General features: G+C 46.7%; 1 protein-coding gene across 1 annotated transcript in view; it reads left to right on the top strand.

Moving 5' to 3' along the window:
* wwc1 (WW and C2 domain containing 1) overlaps nt 1-12,500 on the top strand; it is a 51,908-nt gene that overhangs the window by 20,675 nt on the left and 18,733 nt on the right. The window contains exons 6-11 of the mRNA XM_042092587.1: nt 1,682-1,817; nt 5,295-5,441; nt 6,183-6,253; nt 6,857-7,099; nt 8,264-8,353; nt 11,220-11,499. Of these exons, the coding sequence (XP_041948521.1) occupies nt 1,682-1,817; nt 5,295-5,441; nt 6,183-6,253; nt 6,857-7,099; nt 8,264-8,353; nt 11,220-11,499 (967 nt within the window). The remainder of the gene's footprint in view (nt 1-1,681; nt 1,818-5,294; nt 5,442-6,182; nt 6,254-6,856; nt 7,100-8,263; nt 8,354-11,219; nt 11,500-12,500) is intronic.

The following is a 12,500-nucleotide window of genomic DNA, read 5'->3' as shown; positions in this document are numbered from 1 at the left end:
CACCCCTTACCCTCACCACACACACACACACACACACACACACACACACACCACTGCTGAGTCGCCACACATATGCACACCACCAGGAATGCTCCACTTAACCGCCTCACAAAGCAGACCTTGAGTCAGCGCCCCCCAAACATGCTGCTTACTGTAGCCAGTATATCTGATACACAGTAGCAGGTCTCAGATCAGTATTAAAGGCCAGACTGCTTACTGTAGCCAGTATAACTGATACACAGTAGCAGGTCTCAGATCAGTATTAAAGGCCAGACTGCTTACTGTAGCCAGTATAACTGATACACAGTAGCAGGTCTCAGATCAGTATTAAAGGCCAGACTGCTTACTGTAGCCAGTATAACTGATACACAGTAGCAGGTCTCAGATCAGTATTAAAGGCTATTTATTAAAATTTTTGCTGTTTATGAATGTTAAAAAAAGGGTGCCTTGACAGATATGTCCAGGCGTGTGTGTGTGTGTTCTCACTCGGAACTGTATTAGTGCGATAAGCAACAGTCAAACCTTTAATAGATCAGTAAATATTAACTCTGATGGAGCCCGTGGCCGAAGGCTGTCTGTGCTCTGCAGAAATACCTGCTCTCATAAAAAAACGACTCTAACACACAACTCTGACCTGGCACAGATCTGACCGAGTGTGTGTGTGTACGTGTGTGTGTACGTGTGTGTGTTTGTGTGTGTACGTCATATGCGGTCAGTGAGGTGTATGATGTGTGTGTGTGTCATGTGTGGTCAGTGAGGTGTCTGGTGTGTAGTGCACAGGCCTCTATTAGGGCGGTTTACAGACCACAACACAACCACAGCTGACGTACAGAGATTGTTATCAAGCACCTTTCATCACACATCAAACACACACACGACCTCATTCCTCACGTCAGCGTCACATGGGCACCGACATCCTCACCTGTTCACATCCTCACCTGTTCACATCCTCACCTGCTCACCTGTTCACCTGTTCACCTGCTCACCTGTTCACCTGCTCACCTGTTCACCTGCTCACCTGTTCACCTGCTCACCTGCTCACCTGGCTGCAGTAACTCCCATGGGGCTTTCTGAATCACAGGGAAGCACTGCATTCTGAAAGGGTGTATTTTATACAAGGCTTTCAGTAGCTATGCATTTCTAATCATATCTGTATTTTTGTTTCATATTGAAAATAAATAAATAAATACTTTAAATACTTCAAATAAATGTTGCTTTTCAGGTAGGTGTAGATAGATGAATGTTTTGTGATACCTTAGCGTGATGAGGCAGGTGTGAGTGTTTGAGAGTGCACATCTTCAGCCAGTGTGTTGCCTGAGGGGGGCTGGTTTTGAGCCTTGTGTCTGAGTGTGTGTAGCTGCATCAAAAGAGCACTCAGGGCTACTAAGGATTGTGGGAACTATGGGGACTGTTGGACTCGGGTTCAAATTCGTAAAGAGCACTCAGGGCTACTAGTTGGGTTAAAGCATTTCAGTAACTATGGTAACTATTGGACTCGTAAAGAGCACTCAGGGCTACTAGTTGGGTTAAAGGATTGTGGTACTGTAACTATGGTAACACACTGTCCGGCCATGAGTTGAGTTGGCATTAAGAATGTTCTAACCTCTGCTCCCTTCCTGTTCTTTCCCTCTCTCTCTCTCTCTCTCTCTCTCTCTCTCCCCCTCCCTCCCTGCCCCACCAGGATCAACCACAAGGTGTCCAGCAGCAGCAGGGCGTATGGGTTGGAGCCGCAGGAGGCGCAGGCTATACTGAGGGAGGTGAAGAGCATCAGGGAGGCCATCAGCACTGGGGAGAAGGAGAAGCAGGAGCTCATGCAGGTACACACACACACACACGCGCGCGCGCAGTAATGCGCACACACACACACGCAGTAATTCACGCACAGACACACACACACACACACAGACAGCCCATCGCTAATGCTAACCAGAGGCTCACGCTGGGTCTGGAGTGTTTCTCAGAGGGCTACAGTGAGGGTTCGGGGGCTCCAGATGACCCTTCCAACATCCTTACTGATCTATAAAACTGGAAACACAGCTAGCTGCTAACTAGCTACTGCATCCATTCCTTTCACTTGCTGTTTCAGAGAGCCAGCCTCATCTGTAATGTGGAGAGGAGGAGTTAGCTTGGGCTTGCTGTTTGAGAGCCAGCCTCATCTGTAATGTGGAGAGGAGGAGTTAGCTTGGGCTTGCTGTTTGAGAGCCAGCCTCATCTGTATAAAGTGGAGCGGAGGAGTTAGCTTGGGCTAGCTCAGCGGAGGAATTCGCTTGGGCTAGCTGAGCGGAGGAGTTAGCTTGGCCTAGCTGAGAAGAGGAGTTACCTTGGGCTAGCTGAGCGGAGGAGTTATCTTGGGCTAGCTGTTTCAGAGAGTCAGCCTCATCTGTAATGTGGAGAGGAGGAGTTAGCTTGGGCTAGCTGAGTGGAGGAGTTAGCTTGGGCTAGCTGAGTGGAGGAGTTAGCTTGGGCTAGCTGAGTGGAGGAGTTAGCTTGGGCTAGCTGAGTGGAGGAGTTAGCTTGGGCTAGCTGAGAGGAGGAGTTAGCTTGGGCTAGTTAGCTTGCATCATTGCTAGCGATGTTCTGTGTATTACAACAAGGTATTTATATGAGATGAATTTCCCTTGAGATCATCACAGAGTGAACAGGAGGTCTTATTTAGGAGGCAGCGGTACTTTAGTTTAGTGGGTACAGTAGATGAAGACGTGTGTGTGTGTGTGTGTATAAGTAAGTATATATACTCTTTTGATCCTGTGAGTGAAATTTGGTCTTTGCATTTATCCCAATCCGTGAATTAGTGAAACACACTCAGCACACAGTGAATACACAGTGAGGTGAAGCACACACTAATCCCGGCGCAGTGAGCTGCCTGCAACAACAGCGGCGCTCGGGGAGCAGTGAGGGGTTAGGTGCCTTGCTCAAGGGCACTTCAGCCGTGCCTACTGGTCAGGGTTTGAGCAGACAACCCTCCGGTTACAAGCCTGAAGCGCTAACCAATAGGCCACGGCTGCTCCCTGTCTGTGTGTTAGTTAGTGGGTACAGTAGATGAGGATGTAATGTGTGTGTGTGTTGTGTGTGTGTTAGTTTAGTGGGCATTTGTCATTCAGCCAGACATTTTTGTGTGTCAGTGGTGGTAAGGTGCCTGTGTGTGTGTGTGTGTTTCTGAGCTGGTGGTTATACTGATGCTGAATGCACACACACACTCACACACACGTACCACACTCCACACAAATGCTCGCTCTCCCTCCCTCCCTTCCATGCTTTTTTTTGTGTCTCACACACACACTCACACACACTCTCCCTCTCTCTCTCGCTCTCACACTCACACACACACTCTCCCTCTCTCTCTCTCTCGCTCTCACACTCACACACACACTCTCCCTCTCTCTCTCTCTTTCTCTCGCTCTCACACTCACACACACACTCTCTCACACTCACACACACTCTCTCTCTCTCTCTCTCTGTCTCTTTCTTTCTATCTCCTCACACACACACGCGCGGAACAGAGAGCCATAGCTGCAGTGTTGTGTGGTTGCTATGGCATCCATTCCATACTGTATGTCTTGACACATTCTCAGTAGGCTTCTCTTGAGCTGTGTTTGTTTGTTTGTTTTTATTTATTTATTTGTTTGTTTATTTTCCACATTTCCTTTTTAATTTACGTCGAAAGGGTCTTACTGCTCTGTCCTTTGTTTGCCCAGTGCTTCCGTCGATCAAGTCAGATTAAGATTAAGATTTGAATATTATAATCTGTGTTGTATGTGAGGATCTTGGATGGAAATGAATTGTCAGTGTGTAGTACCATATCACTGTGTGTGTGTGTGTGTGTGTGTGTGTGTGTGTGTGTGTGAGAACTGTCAGTGTGTAGTACCATATCACTGTGTGTGTGTGTGTGTGTGAACTGTCAGTGTGTAGTACCATATCACTGTGTGTGTGTGTGTGTGTGTGAACTGTCAGTGTGTAGTACAATATCACTATTCTGTCTTCCTTTTTTATGTTTTTTTCTGGGACTGTTGAGAATGGGGAGTGGCAGATGATTCTAAATAATGCATGTCTGATCCCTTTTACAGACCCCCTACTGCAGCTCTGTGTGTGTGTGTGTGTGTGTGTGTGTTGGCTTTGTTAAGATGCACTAGTTTGTGTGAAAACCCTGTTTGCTCCAGTCGACACACACACACACACACACACACACACACACACACACACACACACACACACACACACGGAAACATTTTTCTTAATTCACCTGTAATCATAAGTGCTGTCATTGTTGTGGTGGTTTCTTCAGTGATTAGTCACACAGGGTGCATGTGCTAACTGAAGCACACACACACACACACACACACACACACACACTTAGACACAGGCTCATGCACGCACACATACGAAAACGCACACATGCACACACACGCGCACACTGCAGTGATCAGTCACACTGTGTGAGCGTGCTAAGTGCTCACTGCTGTTCTCCTGTCAGCTGTGATGAGCCTGTGTTCTCCTCATTGCTGTTGAACAGGATGGCCCATTCTGCTACACATTCCTAATAATGATGATCAAGTGTGTGTGTGTGTGTGTGTGTGTGTGTGTGTGGACGGCCCATTCTGCTACACACTCCTGATAATGATGATCAAGTGCTCCGCAGTGCGACTGATCACTGCAGTGTGTGTGCGCGTGTGTGTGTGTGTGTGTGTGTGTGTGTGTGTATGTGTGTCTGAGTATGATAATTTCATGTTTGCCATTTGGAGTATTTTTTTGGAAGGCACATCATGTCAGGTTTGAATTCTGCTAATGTGGTGAATACCTCCATCCGTTTACCGTAAACCTCCTAATACATGCACCTCTACTCTAGATGGAGGATGTGCTGCGAGGCAGTTAGCTGCTGCTTTGTTTTTTATATTTCATGCAGCACAGCAAGGTCACACTTGAATTTGAACATTATTATTCAAGGGTTTATTTTAGAACAATTTATTTGATGATAAATTAAATAGTATACTACCAGTCAAAAGTTTGGGGTCACTTAGTAATTTCAACAGTTGCATTGTTTATTTTAATCAGTTCAGCAGTTTTCAGATTACATTAGGTGCTTCCATAATTGCAAAAGGGTTCTCCAATGTTTTCTCAGTTAACCTTTTTAAAATGATATCAGATTAGTAAACAGAATGTGCCTTTGGAACATTGGATGAATGTTTGCTGATAAGGGGGCAATGTAGATATTGCATTAAAGATCAGCAATTTCTTTCTACAACAGGTTAGCGTGCGTGCGTGCGTTAAGTGTTGACCTGTGTTTGGTGCTTTTGCAGAAACTGGCTGCGTTGAAAGATGGCTTCCAGCTGGAGGCAGGCTCTCAGTCAGATCTGTGGGCCAGCAGCACGTCATTGGCCAACTCCAACCTGTCGATCCCACGCCTCTATTCTGACGCCCAATCCCAGACAGACATCCCCGCTGAGGTGAGACAAAACAGGAAATTAAAACTGTGACTAAGGGTTGGGTTGTTAACATATGCTTTGGGTTGAGAAGTGAAAGTGTCGTTTTTGTGTCTTTATATTTAAAAATATATTATTATTTTTTTTAATTTGTCTATGAAGAAAAAAACAGAGTGCTAGGATGGCTTCGCAACTTTACCACCTACAAGGCTAAGCGTAGTTAGCACAAAGGCTAAGCGTAGTTAGCACAAAGGCTAAGCGTAGTTAGCACAAAGGCTAAGCGTAGTTAGCACAAAGGCTAAGCGTAGTTAGCACAAAGGCTAAGCGTAGTTAGCGGCAGGCCTCATTTCCCTGCTGGGTGGGAGTGTGGTTCAGGAGAAGCATGTGAAGCGCCACAGGTTTGCACCCTCCCCCTCCCCCCGCCCACACTAAACCGTTACTGTGCATGACCTGTCTCACCTGCATGATCTGAGCTTAGTAAGAGATGTGCATGACCTGTCTCACCTACATGATCTGAGCTTAGTAAGAGATGTGCATGACCTGTCTCATCTACATGATCTGAGCTTAGTAAGAGATGTGCACATCTGATACCTTACATTATGTTTCATGCAGGAGTGCCTCAGTTCTGTTGTTTTCAGTGATCTGAGCTTACCTTGTTTTAATTTTTTTATTATAGCAGCAAGCAGCCATTTGTTGTAGTTTATATCAAACAGTAATAAGCTGGCTGATTAGACTCCTCTGTGTTAACTTTGCTCTGTGCTGCAGTTTGTATCAAACAGTAATAAGCTGGCTGAGAAGGTGCGTCTGAGTCTGAAATACGAAGAAGCGAAGAGGAGGTGAGACTTTCACATCACAGAATCATAACACTCACTCAAGGTCAAACACCCGCTAGTTTTCCCATCACGTTAGCACACTTACGCTAAAGCTAATGTAGGAGTGCAGATGCATCACATACAGAATACCAAATGGATCCGCAGTGTTGATTTAATCAGCTCGTAGCCAGCGTCAACATGCTGTACACTAACAGAGCATTCATTAATACATTGTGTACTTACACTAACAGAGCATTCATTAATACATTGTGTACTTACACTAACAGAGCATTCATTAACACATTGTGTATGGATACAGTACTTACACTAACAGAGCATTCATTAATACATTGTGTACTTACACTAACAGAGCATTCATTAATACATTGTGTACTTACACTAACAGAGCATTCATTAATACATTGTGTATGGATACAGTACTCCTTGACATTGTGCTTACAGAAATCACATAGTGTCCACTCAAGTAGTTCACTATACATATATTTTAGACTGATGTATTGTATAGGCCTGTTGTAAAACAGCTTAGTGGGGGCTCATTCATATACAGAATCCAGCCTTCCTCATTCCCCTGACACACACACACACTCTCCCTTGTGTGGCGGTCAGGATTGCGACGGTCGAGGTGCAGATCGCGCGGCTGGACAGCGAGGCGTGGCCGGGGCTGCTGGACCCTGAGCGGGACCGCCTGATCCTGATCAGCGAGAAGGAGGAGCTTCTGAAGGAGCTGCGCTACGTCCGGCCCAGTCCGCACACGCCCAGCGACGCCCAGCGGCTCGAGAGCGAGCGCCAGCGCCTGGAGAAGGACCTGCAGGCCGCACGCAGCAACCAGAGCAAGGCGCTGACCGAGAGGTGAGGCAGCCAATCACACGTAACGGAGCGAGGACATCAGCCAATCAGGTGGAAGGCTGCTGAAAGGAGAGCCAATGAGAGTTGATGTTTCTTAAACTAGGGCCTATTACAAATAGGTGTTGGTAATGGTGGGTGGAATCAGATAGATAGATAGATAGATTGATTAAACTAGGACCCATTAAACAGCATTATTGGTATGTGGGAAGTGGGAAGTGGGAAAGTGTACCCTGTTGCACATGAAACCGTAGCAAAGAACATAAAGAATAGAGAAGTGTGCCAGTGCCATGGATATGTGCCTGGATAAGAGCCAATGAGAGCTGATGATTCTTTGACTAGGACCAATGAAAAAGCAGCATTGGCAGTGGTGGGTGGGGACATCCTGCAGGTAAACTCTGAAGAAGGTAACCAGGTGAAGAAGGACACTCATTCTAATCGCACACACACACACACACACACACACATATATACAGTACGCACACACACACGGCATTCTAATTATTATTACTGCAGACAGATCTGGAGCTGTGTATGCACAGAGAACACACACACACACACACAGAGAGGCAGAGATCTGTAATAAAAGACAGGCGAGCTGTTAGAACAGAAGCTTGATTATTTCTCTCTCCCAGAGACTGGATGTGTGTGACCTTTACACACCTTTCTCCATCTTTTTTTATTCTTTTGTCTTTTCTCATTTCTTCTGTCACACACACACACACACACACACACACACACACACACACACACACACACACACACACACACACACACACACACACACACACACACACACACACACACCCACATCCACGTTCACTTTGTTCTCTACACCTGATGCAATCCCATGTCTGCCCCCTGAGGGCTTGACCAAGGCCCCTGCAGAGTGTGTGTGCGTGTGTGTGTGTGCGCGTCACTCACACACTGCTCATTTCTCTTTTGATTTCTGAGCCTTGATGTCTGTCACTTTCACATCCTCTGTGTGTGTGTGTAGTTAACCCTCTCCTCTCTGTCTAGTTCCTCTGCGTGTGTGTGTGTGGTTAACCCTCTCCTCTCTGGTCTTGTCCATCACACTCCTTCATGCTTACTCTCTGGCCCCTGTTCTTAACACATGGAGCAGAAAACTGACTCTCTGTGTGTGTGTGTGTGTGTCTGTCTGTCTGTCAGGTTAAAACTACACTGCAAGAGGAACAAGCTGGTGAAGGAGTTGGAGGAGACTGTGCGCTTGGCGTCCTCATTACACACTCAGCTGAAGAGGTATGTTACTCCCTTACACACACACACACACACACACACACACACACACACACGCACGCATGCACGCACGCATGCACACACACACACACGCACGCATGCACGCACGCATGCACACACACGCACACAGGCCTACACTTACTTGGCATCCTCACTACACTCAGTTGAAGAGGTATGTTACTCCCTTACACACACACGCACACACGCGCGCACACACACACACAGGCACCCACACTTGCTTTGCATCCTCACACACTCACTCACTCACTGGGGCAGTATCTGACTGTTGAAGTGGTCCCCATCTGCATAAACACACTCACACACACTCACTCACTCACTCACTGGGGCAGTATCTGACTGTTGAAGTGGTCCCCATCTGCATAAACACACTCACACACACTCACTCACTCACTCACTCACTGGGGCAGTATCTGACTGTTGAAGTGGTCCCCATCTGCATAAACACACTCACACACACTCACTCACTCACTTACTCACTGGGGCAGTATCTGACTGTTGAAGTGGTCCCCATCTGCATAACACACACACACACACACACACACACACACACACACACACACACACACACACTCACTCTCTCACTCATTGGGGCAGTATCTGACTGTTGAAGTGGTCCCCATCTGCATAAACACACACACACACACTCACTCACTCAGGCAGTGTGATTCCCCAGTGGGTGTGGTTTCCTCCCTGCGCTACGTTGTATTGTCTTGTGTCTGTTCGCAGGTGGTCGGTATGCTGACTGATAGTGATTGGCTGATTAAGGAGGATGGTGCACAGGTCACCTGACCCCTTTTTAGGGCGCCGGTTCCCATTCTGGGGGGGCAGCAGCACGAGGCGTTTGTCTTTGTTCGATCTGGGTTGTGAGCCTCTTGTAGGACTATATGCTCAGTCGCTGCCTACACCTGCTATCGATTGTCTTTTTGTCTATCTTGTTGGTCGCAAAATAAACTGTTCAGGCTTGCTAGACTACTCCATGCCTCCTCCATGTTATTTCCCCTTCTGGGCGTAACAGGCAGTATCTGACTGTTGAAGTGGTCCCCATCTCCATAAACACACTCACTCACTGGGTGCTGGGTGGGCTGTATCATTAAGAAAGTGTACGTTTGGCCCAAGGGGGCAGGCGAATTCCCGGAAGTAGAAGCCTCCATGGAGCAGTGGTTATCAACTCTCTGCTAACCCCATAGAACGCCCATTCATTTAGGATTTTTTTGAACTCCCATAACTTCATATAACATATATCCTGTGCCGACATTGTAGCTTCTGTATTATCTACATAAACAATAGAAGGCAAAACAGGCTCAACTACCTCGTATGTAACGTTGAGGTTCCCGTAAGAAGTAAAGTTAGCGAGTCCGGTTGTAGGGAAGCTAACGTTTGACGTAATATGACGCTATTATGCCTGTCGCACAGTAGGGAGATAACCGTATTGTTTGGATAAGAAGCTAACTCCTGCCAGCACGGAAACTCATGAACAAAGCTATGTAGCCTACAATACCATTGTATGTTAAGGTAAAGCATTACATAGGCAAGTAAACCTAATAAAAAAACGTTAATCATTTCAGAGGTTTTCGATGGATTGACTGTAGGTCGGAAAAGTGGAAAGACGATGGCTATAACTTTTTTGTTTTGTTTTACCATGATTGTGTTTGAAGATGATCATGTCTGGTAGTTTCAACATTAACGCGACTTGATATCACTTGTGAGGATGATATTAATAATACATAAATAAATGTTTAACTTTGATTACTTTGAAGGTGAAGGAAGTGTGAGAAGAATTTCTATGTGAACCATCTACTGTATCGTACGAGTTACAAGATTCAGTTCGATGGCTAACGTCACGAAGTTAAGTGCGAGTCTGCGCAGTACGATGGCAAGCCAACTGAAAAAACATTCAATTTGCGTCAGTGCCCTCCCATTGAAAACGACAGAGTCTGTTCGTCCATTCTTTTACTGTCTATGGTTTGGCCCCAGTACATTAAGTGCTTTAAATGAACGGATTTAACAGCACCACTTCAAGCACACACAGCCTCAGATATATTTAACACTTCACTATTTCAACACACAGAGCCTCAGATATATTTAACACTTCAACAACATATTTCATTATTTAACACCCTCAAAACTGAGGAGAGGAAGTGTCGCCTCTGTCTTTCTCCCTCATTGTGTGTGTGTGTGTGTGTGTGTGTGTGTTGGATCGTGACTAATTTATGTTCTATGTCTGGCGGCTCCACATCAAAGCGCGTGTGAACCCGGCACTGGAGTCCCCTGTGTGTGTGTGTGTGTGTGTGTTTGTGCATGTGTGTATGTGCGCATATTAGTGTGTGTGTGTGCATATTAGTGTGTGTGTGCGTGTGGGTACGTGTGTGTGTGTGTGTGTGTGTGTGTGTGTTAATCAGAAGAAGAATCAGAAGAGAAGAGCTTTAATTAACATGTTAGCGCAGCGCTTCACAACACACACATCTGACACAGTGGCAGCGCAGCGCAGTGCTTTTATCTGAGAAAAATGGGGGGAAATAAAATAAATGAATACAAAATGAATATGGTGATAAATGAATAAATAGGAATAAATATAGTGATAAATAATAAATAAGTAAATAATCTAGTGCAGCAACGTGAGAAATGAGCGCACACACACACACACAGAGCTCATCTCTGAGTCTCCTCTCACCTCAGACTTGCATTAATCCTCTGTGTCTCCTGTCTTTTTCTACCTATCTGCCTTTCTCTCTTCCCTCTCTCTCTCCCTCCCTCCCTCCCTCCATCTCTCTCTCTCCCCCTCCCTCCATCTCTCCCCCTCCCTCCCTCCCTCCATCTCTCTCTCTCTCCTCCCCCCCCCCCTCTCTAGTCTGTCGGAGAGCGCACTCTCGTGTTCGTCGGGCAGCAGCCGTGGTTCCCTGGCGTCTAGCCGTGGTTCCCTAGCAACCACGTCCAGCCTGGGCTCGGCGTCCTCCCTCAGCTACACGGACATCTACCTGGAGCAGCCGGAACTTTCCGACCCGGACTTCCAGAGCAAGCTGGAGCAGCTGCTGGCCGAGGTTGCCACGGGAACCGCGTCCGCTGCCGCTGCTGCCGCCGGGTCAAGCTTCCGCCCGTCCGGCTCCATCACCACCATCCACGAGAACGAGGTGTGTGTGTGTGTGTGTGTGTGTGTGTGTGTGTGTGTGTGTGTGCGCACGCATGTCCCAGGCCTGTTATGTGTCTGGTGTGGGATCCTCAGGTGTGTGTGTGTGAGAGAGACACTGACCTGCTGCACGTCTGTTGTGGGATCCTCAGGTGTGTGTGTGTGTGAGGGTGTGTGTGTGTGTGTGTGAGAGAGAGACACTGACCTGCTGCATGTCTGGTGTGGGATCCTCAGGTGTGTGTGTGTGTGTGTGCATGTGTATGGTGCTGATTGCACCATAATTGTGTGTCTGTGTGTGTGAACATCAAGCAAGGCTGATTGCACCATAAGTGTGTGTGTGTGAGTGAGTGTGAACATCAAGCAAGGCTGATTGCACCATAATTGTGTGTGTGTGAGTGTGTGTGAACATCAAGCAAGGCTGATTGCACCATAATTGTGTGTGTGTGAGTGTGTGTGAACATCAAGCAAGGCTGATTGCACCATAATTGTGTGTGTGTGAGTGTGTGTGAACATCAAGCAAGGCTGATTGCACCATAATTGTGTGTGTGTGAGTGTGTGTGAACATCAAGCAAGGCTGATTGCACCATAAGTGTGTGTGTGTGAGTGAGTGTGAACATCAAGCAAGGCTGATTGCACCATAATTGTGAGTGTGTGTGAACATCAAGCAAGGCTGATTGCACCATAATTGTGTGTGTGTGAGTGTGTGTGAACATCAAGCAAGGCTGATTGCACCATAATTGTGTGTGTGTGAGTGTGTGTGAACATCAAGCAAGGCTGATTGCACCATAATTGTGTGTGTGTGAGTGTGTGTGAACATCAAGCAAGGCTGATTGCACCATAATTGTGTGTGTGTGAGTGTGTGTGAACATCAAGCAAGGCTGATTGCACCATAATTGTGTGTGTGTGAGTGTGTGTGAACATCAAGCAAGGCTGATTGCACCATAATTGTGTGTGTGTGAGTGTGTGTGAACATCAAGCAAGGCTGATTGCACCATAATTGTGTGT

The sequence above is a fragment of the Alosa sapidissima genome, chromosome 5, assembly GCF_018492685.1.
Source record: "Alosa sapidissima isolate fAloSap1 chromosome 5, fAloSap1.pri, whole genome shotgun sequence".
NCBI classification, from domain to species: domain Eukaryota; kingdom Metazoa; phylum Chordata; class Actinopteri; order Clupeiformes; family Clupeidae; genus Alosa; species Alosa sapidissima.
This window is presented reverse-complemented; position numbering and strand designations above follow the sequence as displayed.